Source organism: Lissotriton helveticus, chromosome 9 (genome assembly GCF_964261635.1).
Source record: "Lissotriton helveticus chromosome 9, aLisHel1.1, whole genome shotgun sequence".
In the NCBI taxonomy this organism is placed as follows: domain Eukaryota; kingdom Metazoa; phylum Chordata; class Amphibia; order Caudata; family Salamandridae; genus Lissotriton; species Lissotriton helveticus.
Genome location: NC_136070.1, coordinates 1078103678 through 1078118683, shown reverse-complemented (window position 1 = coordinate 1078118683; position 15006 = coordinate 1078103678). Strand labels below are relative to the sequence as shown.

At 48.8% G+C, this 15006-nt stretch overlaps 1 protein-coding gene across 2 annotated transcripts in view; it reads right to left on the bottom strand.

The window, feature by feature from the left end:
• Nucleotides 1-15006, bottom strand: part of DNAH1 (dynein axonemal heavy chain 1) — a 1443760-nt gene that overhangs the window by 262468 nt on the left and 1166286 nt on the right. For both annotated transcript variants that reach the window (XM_078661462.1, XM_078661463.1), the window contains one exon: nucleotides 1645-1770. In XM_078661462.1, coding sequence (XP_078517588.1) covers nucleotides 1645-1770 — 126 coding nt within the window. The remainder of the gene's footprint in view (nucleotides 1-1644; nucleotides 1771-15006) is intronic.

Genomic DNA, 15006 nt, shown 5'->3' with positions numbered 1-15006 from the left:
GAATTCAGTATGTATAAAATGCTGCTGCTTTTTTAATTCCAAAATCAAAACAATTGACATTTAGGGTTCGCATGGGCATAAGGTGGCAGTATTTGCAAATAGGGGATATGAGTTTGACCAAATCCTCTAAGAGGGTATGCTTCAAAAAGAAGTCGATCTTGAATATCTTCTATATCATCAAGAGACCTCTGTTGAGACAAATATCTACACTTACAAATATCTAAATAAGTAGAAATGATAGCAGTATGTGAGTATAAGAATGTACATGATATATAAGGATGAATCTAACACATGATGGCTGTGCATTAACATAGACAGCTGCATACAACATCTAATAACTCTACCCAAGAATCTGATACCATACCTTGAGCATCTGTGGCTGTACCAGTCCTTGAACAATGATCAATATAATGGCTTTCTGGGCAAGAATGACCTCCAGATAGTTACTCAAACATCTGCTTAAATTTCAGCGAAATCACCAAACAGAAAAATATCACCAGCCTGTGAGGCACTTCAATGTGAACCACCTCAAATCACATATGGAGTCCAAACTGAGCCTCTCATTAAGCACACAGTTGAGTCCCTTAATGGCCTGTGATCTCACTACTATCTGTTTCACCACTCCAAGGTTTACAACATAATCCCCTAACATTCTGTGTGGTAAATTCAGTGTGGGACATATTGTCTACTGTTGAAACTGCCACTGCTACACAAGCAACTGCCTCCCACCTACCATTCCCTCACCTAGTTCAAATCTCCTAATGCAGAGGATCATAAAGCCCAGCACCACAGGTCAGGAATCACAGAACAATACTGCAATGGCTCCTCTGACGTAGCATCACAGATCTCAGGTGGACAGGCCCCTAGTTTCTATTGGTCTCATGATTTGGGGGCTGCTGGAGTCACCACGTAGCCACTGATTTGCCTGTGTAATGTCACCATCTGGTACTTTAATTCTGTGGCAGACCACTGCTGCATCAGAAAGTCCAAATAAGCTTTTGTGTTCAGCTCCCTCACTCCAAGTAATGTGGGTTAAGCAATCCGGGAAACTTGGTGAACTGCAAGCAGGTTGTCTTCAAGGAAGATTATGGTGATGTTGTCCGCCCCACCCCTTAACCCTCACAGGACAAAACATGAGTACCTTATGTTTCTTTCCAGCTGGGCATTTCCACCCAAAAAAGGAAAAATAGCATCTGCTCAGCTTGACTTCGGCCCACAACATAGGCCTATGTATGTTACCTTTCTCACTACCTCACCACTACAGTTACAAAGCACCATGTTCAAACATCACTAAAGTAACATCTCCTCTAAGTATACAGGTTAATCATGGTATTTTATTTCCATGCAAATCTACATCTAATACATTTCACCATTATATATGCAGACCCCCAGAGGTATAACTTCTTTTTTTAATCACATCAGACAGCCTTACATGGTAAGCAACAGAGTAAGTGGCTTTACTGAGCAGCCAAAGGTCTTTGAATATCGGTCATGTAGACTTATTGAGTTTTAGATGAACCTAATGGTGGCTAGCATTGAGAGGTAAGGTTCTGTGTCCAGGAGATATCCCAAAATAGCAAAGTACTTGGTTCTTGTTTCAGTAAAACACCCATTCCATTTCACCTTTGTTTACCCAGCACTTACCTGCCATGTGCGGATCTTCACTGGATCCCCTAATGTACTTATCAGGGTGGGTGCCTCAGTGCAGGGAACACCATGCTCCTTGAGTGTTTTCATCCAGTCCTCACAAAGGGCACTGCGGTACTGACCCTGCCAAGACGGAAGGAAACAGATTACTCATATATGTGTTTCTTTGTATCTTTTATCCTTGTCATGTTAGGAAAAATGGCAACATAATTATGCGGCCAAGTGTCTTTGTTTATTTTCGCAAAACCAATAATTGTAAAGAAAGCACCAAATCGCAGGTGTAAGAAACTGGGCTATTACATTGACAGGATTTGAGTCACAAGCAAGTACTAGGTCCATATTGTACCCTTACTGGGAGCCAAGTGCCCAATTGTAGCAGTTGGTTCTTTCAGGCTACCTAAGCAGAGCAGTCCAAGGCCTACTTAGGAGAGGTGGTGTGGCTAGTAATCTCCATCTGCAGGTACACAATCAGACTTTCTATAAATGATTGCCATGTCAGTGCTTTTTCTTTGAAAAGGTAAAAGTACATTTATTACACAAACATGAATTCATTTACACACACACATGCACACATACACACACACAAATAAGTAAATACCGCCGATGGAAATACCTTTGGTGACATTCTGTAATCACTTTGGAACCTTTGTGGGTCATAACCCCCAAATCACTGTATCTCCACCTATACCAGGAAGTACATCACCATATAAGGGGTATCATAATAAATAAAATAGGCCTATTGGCTTTGTCAGGGAGTCACCCCATCAATATAAGGCACGTCTATTGGCTTTTTATGGGGGTCATCACCTTAATATTTAAGGCAAGCCCACAGGCTGTCAAGGGAATACCTGAGAAAAATATAAGGTACGCCCATTGGCTTTGTCAAGGAATCACTACATTATTAACTAATAATCACATGTTAGGATTCAATATTAGAAAGTATGGATTCAGTAACTATACTTATATACATCTATTCTCAATAAGCATTGCATTCTTTATCAAAAAAAATGCTGAAAAAGCACTTGAATTCAGAACAATAAACATGTGTGGCAATGGAGTCCAAGTCTTCCAACCAACTGGTCCTCAGGGGCAATGAGAGGGCCAGTGCCACTGGCCCTGGAGAGACCCATCTAGTCCTGGGGATCAGCTGCAGGCAAAGTCCTTAGTCTATCAGGGGCATGAGGTGGCTTTTGCCCTTTCAGCTGGTCATGATTCTGGTGTCATCGTCATTCAGGTCAAGGGTCTTGCTAATTGTCTCTCCTTTTTGAAGGAGTTTGTAAGTGTGTGTGTAAAGTTCTAGATGTCAGGCACCCCAGGCCAATCCTAGGATGCCACATCATCCTTCATACCCAGTCTCAACCCTCCTGCACGGCATTCTGGGACAATACAATATGGCAGAACACTTATCCAATGCAGAGATCCTGTGTCTACCCACAGGATGCTCAAAACAAGTATTGTATTGTATTAATATTTGTACCGCGCAGATGTCACCCTCCGGGTATCCTGGTGCCAGAAGGAATATTCAGACGGAAAGAACAATACAGCGAAATTTGTGTCAGATGGGATGACACAACGTTTGATGAGCCTGGGGTCGACCTTTAAATTTTGGCAAAGAGCCATGTCTTTAGACTCTTTCTAAATTCCAGCAGGTTGTTGATCAGTCTGATCTTTTGAGGCAGCTCGTTCCACAGCCTTGATGCTGAGGTAGAGAAAGCTCTACCCCCTAGCCTTGACTTCCTAATCCTGGTGGTTGCTGCCAGCCCCAAGCTAGAGGAGCGCAGTGACCTAGCAGGTTTGTACCAGGTAATCATTATCTGTAATGGAATAGGTCCCGTGTTGTGTAGTGCTCTATGAACATTACAGAGAGACTTAAAAGCAACTCTGCTCCCAATTGGCAACCAGTGTAGTTCTCTGAGTGCCAATGTTGTAGAAGAGCTACGGGGTCTGTTTAGAGCTAGCTTGGCCGCCATAGATTGGACTCTCTGGAGCCCCTGTAAGATGTAAAAGGGGGCTCCCAGGTATAGAGAGTTACAGACAGTAGTCCAATCTTGCCATGATCACACTTCTGACCACCAGGAATAGTTTAGAGAGACTCTCAATAAGACAACCAGAACAAAGAAAGTATACAAGACCAGTTGGGTTTGTATAGAAGGCCCTCACTCACCAACCTGGTTGGTGACATGCTTCATCATCAGGCCCCACTGGGAGAGGCCGAATGCCTCCCCAGTGTGCTTCAACGCCAGATTTACTGCGGAGCAGGTAAAGTGAAATTGTGAGTGCTAAGTGATAGTGTTAATGGTGGGATTAAAAATGTCTAAAAGTATCAAAAAAAGATGTATTAATTGATCAGTTGGACATGTTTAAAAACAATGTGTTGGAAACTAAGCCAAATAAATTGTTTGGTTGTTTCCCATAGACTTAAGAGGTGGTCAACATGTTTCTGCCAATGTAGGTGTTAATTTACCTGGCATTCGTCAGGACCTATCGTGAAGTAAACCCCGGCGGTATGGGCACGCTAAGGCCCACCCTGACCTGGGGACGTGAAAGTGAAAAATTAGTGAAAAAGTGCATGCAAAGGGAAAATTAATCCCTTAGGGGTGCTCGCAATTATGGAGCTCAAAAATTAAAATGCACCTGTGGAAAGATGACAAAGACACACATGGAAAGATAAACACACAATTAGGTTTCTCTATTCAGAGGTATGCCTGGTAAGTCAGATAAAAAAGTGACTTGGTGTTCTGGTCGTAAAGAAACACACCCCTAAATGAATAACAGTACATTATACATTCAAATAATGGGTGGGTATCCCTCTGCGACAAGAGCGGGTAGCTAGGTGGTTAGTTGATCAATGGATGATGCCAATGGCGATGAACACTTAACTTTATGACCCAGCAAGGCGCGTGTGCATAGCGGGATCAATGGGCCAAGGGCCTGTGGACCCCGGCACTCAGTGTCAAAGATTAAAAAAACAATCAAAAATAGAATTTCTCACTTAGATAGTGAGACAATCTCTATCAAAAGGGACTGAACAAGCATGAGGACGGCTCCTCTAAGCGTCAAGTGGGCAGAGGTGTCAGTTACTTGAGAGGGTAAACGCAACTATGGTTTATAAATACAGTTGCTTCCATATTCTCGGGATGAGAAATGGAATGTAAAACAATAGAGGTTGTGAGGAGATTGTTAACAGGACCTAGTACTATGCCACAGTTAAGAAGAGCCACTGTTTAAAGATTGCTTCAACAGTTGGCACAGTATCGAAATCAGGGGTGAAATCTGCTGAGGCAAATAGAATACAAGGGGCTTTAGCCAAAAAATTAATTGTTATTATACAAAACTGGGGATTTAAGAAAAACCATATGTGCCGGGTAGTCGGAGCAGAATGGCAACGGTGGGGCATCTACCATAGATGACACATGCCTAACCTAACATATCACCTAGTAAAGTAGTTTACTTCAGTATTGATGTTCAAGGGCTCTCATCATTGAGACCCTGTTTATGGGTTCCAAGACGGTACACCCATCTCTGTTCTTTTTCAAAAAGTCTGTTAGTGATATTGGTTCCACCAGAGATTTGTTCGATTATTGTCCATCGTAGGTCGTTGGTGATATGGTTAGACTGAAGGAAATGGTCACTCATTTTAGTAGTGGCTTTGCGGCACCTTATGTTGCTTCTGTGGTCACAGATTCTTTGTTTTATCTTCCTGGTGGTCATCCCTATGTAGCGTAAATCACAGGGGCAAGTGATTAGGTATATGACGTTAGTCGAGTTGCAGTTAGTGTGGACTCTCTGTGGCCATGTTTTGCCTGGTTCCAAGGATAATTGTTTGGTCGCAGTTGTTAGGTGGCAGATGCTACAATTTGAACACGGGAAGTGACCAACCATTCTGGGCAGACCCCACGTGTCTGTAATGCTGCGTGTCGCTGTCGGAATGACCTCTTTCGGTCTGGTGTGGACTAGGGCATCTTTTAGACTGCGTCCCTTTCTGAAGGAAAACAATGGTTTTTGCCAGGTCTTATTAGTACTAGAGATTATCCTCCAATTCCTGTTGATTGATTTTTTCATTAAGTTAGATAGGCTACTGTATGTGGTTACACATGTCAGGGGTACTTCCTGTGGTTGTCTCTGGTTTGTCTCAAGGAGGACCTCACGTGGCTGATTGCGTGCACGTTTGTATCCTTTATTCAAAATGTTTGTGGGGTACCCTCTTGCCTGTAGTTTTTCAGTGAGGCCCGAGGATTGCTCCTTGAAATCTTTAATATTGCTGCAATTGCGCCTGATTCTAAGGTATTGACCATAGGGTAGGTTCTCCTTCAATGGTCGTGGGTGAAAGCTGGTGAATTCCAACAGATTCTTTTTTGCGGTTGGTTTGTAATGAGTTTTGGTTGTCAATGATGTGCCATTGATTGTGATGACGATTCAAAAGGGGGTGGTGATGGACAGAGTATCTGAATTAAGCAGAAAACTCCTACCCAGTCAAAAGATCAGGGCTTGATCCATCACCGTTTTTTAGCTCACTGCACCATCCCAGTTTAGAACCTGGCTACATGCAAATTAGTCTGACCCTGGCCCAGTGCATCATGGGAACAGGGCAGACCAAACTACCAAGCCAATTCTTTACTGGAAAGGAAACAAGCTTCCAGGGACCGGTTTCTGGCATTACAGCCGTCTTCGGCCCGGCTTGCTTGAATCCTGATGGTGCAGTGAGCAAGGGACTCATGTCTGAGCATACCCTGCCACTCCTATAGTGGCCAAAACGATTCAGGTCTGCCCTGTTCCCATGATGCACTGGGCCAGGGATAGACTAATTTGCATATAGCCAGGTTCTGAACTGGGATGGTGCAGTGAGCTAAAAAACGGTGATGGATCAAGCCCTGATCTTTTGACTGGGTATGAGTGTTCTGTTTAATTCAGATGCTCTGTCCATCACCACCCCCTTTTCTGAATTGTTTTGGCCACTATAGGAGTGGCAGGGTATGCTCAGACATGAGTCCCTTGCTCACTGTACCATCAGGATTCAAGCAAGCCGGGCCGAAGACGGCTGCAATGCCAGAAACCGGTCCCTGGAAGCTTGTTTCCTTTCCAGTAAAGAATTGGCTTGGTAGTTTGGTCTGCCCTGTTCCCATGATGCACTGGGCCAGGGACAGACTAATTTGCATATAGCCAGGTTCTGAACTGGGATGGTGCAGTGAGCTAAAAAACGGTGATGGATCAAGCCCTGATCTTTTGACTGGGTATGAGTGTTCTGTTTAATTCAGATGCTCTGTCCATCACCACCCCCTTTTCTGAATCGTTTTGGCCACTATAGGAGTGGCAGGGTATGCTCAGACATGAGTCCCTTGCTCACTGCACCATCAGGATTCAAGCAAGCCGGGCCGAAGACGGCTGCAATGCCAGAAACCGGTCCCCGGAAGCTTGTTTTCTTTCCAGTAAAGAATTGGCTTGGTAGTTTGGTCTGCCCTGTTCCCATGATTCACTGGGCCAGGGACAGACTAATTTGCATATAGCCAGGTTCTGAACTGGGATGGTGCAGTGAGCTAAAAAACGGTGATGGATCAAGCCCTGATCTTTTGACTGGGTATGAGTGTTCTGTTTAATTCAGATGCTCTGTCCATCACCACCCCCTTTTCTGAATCGTTTTGGCCACTATAGGAGTGGCAGGATATGCTCAGACATGAGTCCCTTGCTCACTGCACCATCAGGATTCAAGCAAGCCGGGCCGAAGACGGCTGCAATGCCAGAAACCGGTCCCCGGAAGCTTGTTTCCTTTCCAGTAAAGAATTGGCTTGGTAGTTTGGTCTGCCCTGTTCCCATGATGCACTGGGCCAGGGACAGACTAATTTGCATATAGCCAGGTTCTGAACTGGGATGGTGCAGTGAGCTAAAAAACGGTGATGGATCAAGCCCTGATCTTTTGACTGGGTATGAGTGCTCTGTTTAATTCAGATGCTCTGTCCATCACCACCCCCTTTTCTGAATCATTGATTGTGATGACCACATCCAGAAAGACCACTTCGGTATGGCTGACAGTGTGGGTAAACTTAAGGTTCGGATCAATGGTGTTAATCCATTTCAGAAATTATTCTAGGAGGGCCAGGTTAACTCTCCAAATTAAAAACACGTCATCGATATATCTCCTCCAAAAGAAAATGGAATGAGAAAAGTGATTTGTGGTTGGTAAGATGTGTTTGGCTTCAAAATTGTAAACATAGAGGCCCGCCACACTAGGGGCAAAAGTACTGCCCATAGATGTGCCCGTGCTTTGTAGGTAGAGTTGTCCTTTGTAGGCAAAAACATTTTCTTTCAATGCTATGGTAGCAGAGGCCAGGATAAACTCTTTGGGTGTGTTATAATTCCAGATCATTGAGTCTAGTGCAGAGCCAAGGACTTTGATAGTGTCGTCCTGGGGGATGCTGGTGTAAAGGCTCTCTATGTCTAAGGTTACTAGGATCACAGTACCTTCTTCGAAAGATATTTCTTGGTGCCTGCTGCAGTCAAACAGCACTCTCGCTGCTCGCCCATAAGAGCAATGCAGCCCTCCATCTAAGGTAGCTGGGCCCCGCTGCAGCCCTCCGATGGGACGTAATTTCTCTCTTGGCGAGCAACAGTCCTAAGTCTAAGACTTTACTCGTCAATTTCGTTTTGCTAGTATGCGGAAACCAAAGCAGCAAGCAGGTCCCCTTATCCAGAACAATCTGTCGTCCAATTACCCTGCAAAGCAGCTCGACCACCTCCTCCCAGTATGTGCCCAATTGCGGGCAGTCCCACAACATGTGCATCAGGTCCGCGTCTCGCTACGTACATCGGGGGCACTGTGCAGTGTCCACCTGGAAATATTGATTAATTTTTGCCGGTGTGAGATATGCTACGTGCAAAATAAAAAATTGGATCAATTGGAACCTGGCGTTCCTAGTGCTCTTCCACGCTCTCTTGAGGATGTGCGACCAGGCCGAGTCAGGTATCTCTGTTTATATCCGCCGCCCACTGCTCCTGCAGCTTCTGTAGCAGTGTCAGCCCCTCCCCAGACATGCGCCTATATAAACAGGTAACTGCCTTAAAAGTTCCCGCCGCCATCACTACATATTGACACGCTTCGCTTACTGGTGGTTCCGAGAGGCCCATGCCCCAGTGTTTTTGGATGGCAGCAATCAGGGCTGCATGTATTAAAAAATGACCCCACGGGAGCCCAAAATTGTCCTGCAGCGCACTATAAGGCAACAATACGCCATCTCCAAACAAATCTCCTACCTTCTATAGCCCTAGTCTCTCCCACTCCGCAAGAACAGACCAGTCCCCCCCATGTGGCAGAGCCGTTCACATCCCCAGTGGAATCTCCGGGGCATAGGGTAGCTGCACGCCAATTCTATTGTGGTATCGCTTCCAGCAGTGTCTTAAAGCCATTTCCTCAATCGATAGCTCGGCTGTTTGCAACTTTTGTTGTAGTATCACATATCATAGTACGAGCCGCGGAACATCCGTTTCGAATTCCTGTTCTGGTCCACGGAATTCCTGAGCCACCGCTTGAGTAAGGCCCTGGAACTGTGCAGCCAGGTAATACAGCCCGAAGTCAGGGACAGCAAGGCCCCCCTCATCCCTTGGTCGCATCAGTGTGTCTGGTGCTTTTCGGCTCCTTCCCATTGCCCAGATAAGCCTCCCACCGCTGATCGGAGTTGTCGAAACAGCGCAACAGGTATCCGTATGGGTAAAGTACGGAAAAAGTATAGCAGCCGAGGAAGTGCCACCATTTTCAGCAAGGCCACCCGACCCGCCACTGACAATGGCAAGGTTCCCCAGAACTGCATACTGCCCCCAAGACCCCTCAGCACCCTGCCGATATTACCCTCCAGTAAGTCCTCCTGGGTATGATATACGTGCGTCCCCAAATAGGGGAGGCACGAGGGCTCCCACGTTACATCAGGTAAATGCAGAGGTCGGGCACACATTCTGGTGACCGGGAACACACAAGTCTTTGTCCAATTGACTCTCAGACCTGATATAGCTCCGAATCCGTGGAGTAGGTCCCGCGCTCCTTCCAGCACCCCTCCAGCGTCTTTCAAGAAGAGCAAGAGGTCATCCGCGTACAGCGAAATGTAGTGCATGCGGCCACCACTCCTCAAGCCTTGAAACTACCATCCCATTCTGGCTCGCCTCGCCAAAGGTTCATTAGCAAGGGCAAACAGCAGCGGGAAGAGTGGGTAGCCCTGTCTGGTACCACACCCTACCGAGTATGAGGAGGAGATGACCCTACCCACTCTTACCCTAGCGCTCGCCGAGGCATATAGAATTTCGGTCCAGCGGATATAGCCCTCCCCAAGTCCGAAGGCTCTCATGACTGAAAATAAGTAAGGCCATTCCAAGCTGTCAAATGCCTTCGCAATGTCCACCGAGAGGACCATTGCTGGATCTCCCTCGCCATAGTCCCTACTCAGTATACCTATCAGTCTACGTACGCTACCAGCCATGTTACGTGGAGGGATAAAGCCGGACTGATCCGGGTGAATCAACCGTGTCATAAGGGGAAGGAGTCTGGTGGCCAGCACTCGACTCAAGATCTTATAATCAGTGGTGAGCATTGACAACGGCCGGTATGCTGCAGGGTCCGTGGGGTCCTTCCCTGGCTTAAGAAGGGGAATGATAATGGCCTCCCTAGTCGAGGTCGGCAGCACTCCCAACTGCTTAGCCTCCTTATACATTGACAGCAATCTAGGAGCCAGAACATCAATGTAAGTTGAATAAAACTCGATAGGCAACCTGTCGCTGCCCGGAGTTTTGTTACGCGCCAACTGCTTAATAGCGCAACGGATTTCAGCTAACGAGATGTCCCGTCCAAGGGAGTCTGCTTGTTCTTCCTTCACCACAGGCAACTCTAAGTCCTCCAAGAACTCTTGTATATCCCGTTCCCCGGTCCGCAAACGGCTTGTATATGAGGTAGCATAAAAAGACCGAAACCGATCATTTATTTGATGTTGCATGTATTCTAACACCCCCGATTCTGAAGTCAACTCCAGGATGGGGACGCATCTAGGGAGGGGGTTGGCCAGCCATGCTATCAAGGTGCCCACCTTATCTTGTTCGGCGTGCGCGCGGGCCAAATAAGTTCCGTAGTCAAAGAACCGTAAGCGCTCCACCACCGCTGCCACTTCTTCCTTCAAGGTCTGAACCGTGTCCCGCGCTGTAGGGTCAGTGGAGTGGTCTCGCTCAGCCGTCCTGAGGGACGTCTCTGCATCCTCTATTTCCTGTAATAAGAGCTTCCGCACTCCCACCCGTTTAGCGATGCAAAACCCTTGGGTTACTACCTTGAAAGCGTCCCACTCCAAGGCCACCGTCGTGGCTGTGCCCTCATTCTCAGCAAAGTATGTCTTAATCCCCTCACCCAGCTCGGCGCAGAAGACCGGATCCTCTAGCAGCTCTGGGCGCAAACGCCATGTCGGGATAACAGAACACTCGGCGGCCCAACAGAACCTCACTAGCAGTGGATTGTGGTCCGAGATGGTGTGCAAAAAAATACTCGCTGTTGACTACCATAGCAGCCAGACCTGGACTACACAAAACAGCATCTAGCCGCAAGTGCAGATTGTGTAAAGCGGAGAAATAAGAATAATCCTGTTCAGCTAGGTGTTGAGCTCGCCAGACAGCCACAAACCCCCAATGATCCTGCCATTGGGCCCTGACCTTCGCTAACCTATGAATCGGGGCACCTGACAGCGGTGGGAGGGACCTATCCAACATCACATCCGCAAAATAATTAAAGTCTCCTCCCAACAACACTGGGTTTGTAAAATAGGTCACCAGGGCATCAGATCAGTGCTCAAAAAAGGGCACCTGCTCCACATTAGCGGCATAAATACTACAAAGAGCTACCTCTCGTCCATGTGGCGCCCCTTAACCACCACATATCGGCCCTCTGGGTCTATTAACTGATCAGTCATCTGAAAGGGGACCCCAGCCCTAATCCAGATCAAGACTCCTCGTGCAAAAGCTGAATAAGTGGTGTAATAAAGCTGTCCCCGCCACCTACGCTGCAGCGCCAGCCCCTCCGCCCTGGTCAAGTGTGTTTCTTGTAAAAATGCTATCTGCGCGCCACTGCGCACCAAATAGGAATGGACTTTATATCTGCGTTGCATGGAGTGCAATCCCCGCACGTTCCAGGTCACACATTTCACATCAGGTAATGGACCCATAGTACACATACAAATGGAAACATAAAAACTCCTCATTTCTCCTCAGACGCGCCAGCCGGTACCCCCTCCCCATCGCACCCAGTCCCATCCCTATCCCACTCAGTCACATCCCTCAACAGTCCCGCCCCACCCTCAATGTTCCACTCCCCCCCAAGAACAGGCACTAACATAGTGAATCCCATCCAAACCAACCCAACTATAGCACGAACGATGCAAGGCTATCTAACGGGAACCATCCGGTGGGGGTTGGATAGAGCCTAGCAAGTACCCCACTAACAGGCAATGCAGCATCCAATTTCCGCCTCAGGGATCCCCCAGAGCCATAGCCACCCTACCGCTCCCCCCCACAGAGCTACACCTTCCCCTTTTACCTAGACGTTGCACTGAGTCATCCAGAACCTAGAAAATCTAGAAACTGATTCATCACTATCCCACCCCAATTTTCACTTTTCAGCACTTAGGCACATCAGCTCCCTACCCTCTATGCAGCCCACAGAGTTTACTCATCTAGCAGTCCATCTGCCATTCCCGGGGTGACCAGCGGTAGATGTACACTGTCCAACGCTGTAGAGTCTGCTTCCGATTGACCCTTGTCAGTGTCCAAGTCTGAGCCTCTTGGGGAAGATAACAGCATTTCGCCGGATATCGCTGTCACTGCTTCCAGTGCCCCCCTGCGCTCCAGCTCCGTTTGTGAGGTAGATTGTTTCCGTAATCCCCGTCGTTGGCGCCTTATACGTTGCGACCTGTGGGGCTGTGAGTCCGCAGCCATTTCTCGTGCCTCCTGCTCCAATCCATCTTTGCCAGCTCTGTAGGACTCCAGCCAAGCCCACGCATCCTCCGGCGTGTCATGAAAGTGGGTTTTTCCATCTAGGATTATACGCAATTTAGCCGGGAAGAACAGGAAATATTGAATCCCCACCGCCCGCAGTTCCTTCTTGATCGCCTGGAAGGACGCACGGCGCCGTTGGGTGTCAAAGGAATAGTCCGGGAACAGCTGACTTCACTATTATCGACCTGGAAAGGACCGTCATTGCGTGCCTTCCCGCGAAGCAAGTCCCTGTCCCTGAAATGCAGCAGGCGCGCCACCACCGGTCGGGGAGGTCGCCCCTGCTGGGGCGGTCTCGCGGGAACCTGGTGCGCGCGTTCCAGGGTATAAAAAGCAGACAATCCCTCGGGGGCCACCACCGTTCTCAGCCAGCCTTCCAGGTAGCTCATCATATCCGATCCCTCCGTTTTTTCGGGCAAGCCTACTACTCGGATGTTATTCCACCGGTTCCTGCCTTCCGCGTCCTCAGCGCGCTTTTCCATCGCTGCAATCCGATCCAATGCCTCCGCCATCGTTGCAACCAGCGCGGTTTGCGCAGGCGCGACCTCATGGACAGTGTCTTCCACGTGTTTGACCCTATCCGACAATTTTGAGTGGTCAGCCCGCAGAAGGCCCAGACCCGTCGCCACCTGCGCGATGTCCTGCTGTAGGGCGGTGCGAGAATCAGCTATAGCAACCAGGATCTTGACGAGCTGCTGTTGCAGCCCCGGGTCCTGCGACAATCCATGCAGCTCTTGCTCAGCCTGGGGTGGGGGCTCAGTGTCAGAGGGTTGGTGTTCTTCCTCTTTTCTCCCTTGGGGCTTACCCATGGCGTCGATCGCTGGAACCCTTCCATAAGGGCCGTTCCACTGGAGCACCCGATTAATTGCAAGTGGCAGTTAGGGCCCGCTCCCAATCCAAACTAGTCAAAGTAGTGCCTCTCCGCTGTTCAATCTGTCCCCTTTTAATGACACTTCCAGCCAGGCAGTTCAACAACAGCAGGCCCTTTAATTTAACGGTCTCTCGAGCTTGGAGGTCGTGCCACTCTTCTAAGTTCAGAGCTCAATGACCCACTGCGCCACAGGGGTCCTCCAACGCCACTGCAGTCCAAGCACCAGCTCGTTATAGCGCTGTCGCCACTTTCAGCGCCGTTCCACCAGCGTGTACCACGCGTTAATGCGCCACCTCGCATTGCCCAAGCCTTTTCCGTGTCACCGAGGCTTACCGCAGTGTCTCTGGACCAGGTCGCTCACGCCTCCTCGCGGTGGCCAACAAGAAGTCCAGATCAGGGTCGTCGCCCTTCACTGCTCAGCGCGTTATGTTCCAGTGCCTTCCAGCCACCTCTTTCCCTCGCAGTGCCAGTATTTGCTGCCTTGCCCCGTCCAGGGTCAACTGGCTCACGCTCTCCGCCTGCCCCAGGACCTAGCCGTTGCCTCGCACTCCCTCATCTCACAGGGTTGTTCCTGGGCGGGGGGGGGGGCTCCGGGGCCTATGCATCAGCAGCCCGGGCCCCTGTAGTGCAACAGCAGGCCTCTCGGGTCCCCCGAGCGCCCGCCGATGCAGGCCGCCACTCACTCTCCAGTCACAAGGTTCGCCTCTCCCTCGGCACCGCCTCTCGCCTGAGTCCGCTCCGCCGCGCAGCGTCGATCAAGTAGCAGCCCTCAGCTAGACGTCCCAGGACTTCAGCGCCGGCGCGTCTCCTCTGTCTCCGCAGGGGGGCCCGCTGCTAGAACACCAAGTCCGGATCGGCTGGGCTCTCCACTCGCGATGTCGCTCCGGAGCTGGCTCAGCCCACAGAGCCGCCAATTTAAGCTCCCCGGCAGTCTCCGGCATAGCTCACTTCACCTCGCCGATAGCCCAGGTTTCGCCGTCTTTTGGGGTCAAAACACTCCGGGTTGGCTCCCTTTCGCTTCGCCCCTCCCCAAGTGGTGTGTGGGGGGGTCTGGGGGTCAATTATGCAGGAGAAATGCGGGGTTCCTCAGCGGAGCTCGGCGCTCACGCTTCTTCTCGCTTAGGCACCCAAGCAACGCCCCACCGTCATAGTGGCTTCATCTTAAAAGGTAGACACTGGTGGTAAAAACGAGCAGTCCAATTGCCGTGAAATTACTGTAAGTGAGGGACAGGAAGTGAGACTGACCCATAGTTAAGGTCTAAAATCTGGGTGATCAAAAGTCAAAAAATCCTGGTGAACTAAAGGGACAGACCTATTTCCAACATAATCCTTCTCCAGTGATTTGATAACGGCTAAAGACCAGTCAAGTCAGTATTACTGTTAGCTATTAAAAGCAATTGTAGGGACAATATCAAATTGAAAAGGCACCAATATAAAACCTCACTGAAAAAAAGGAAATGTGGGTGCATAACAGATGGCAAGAT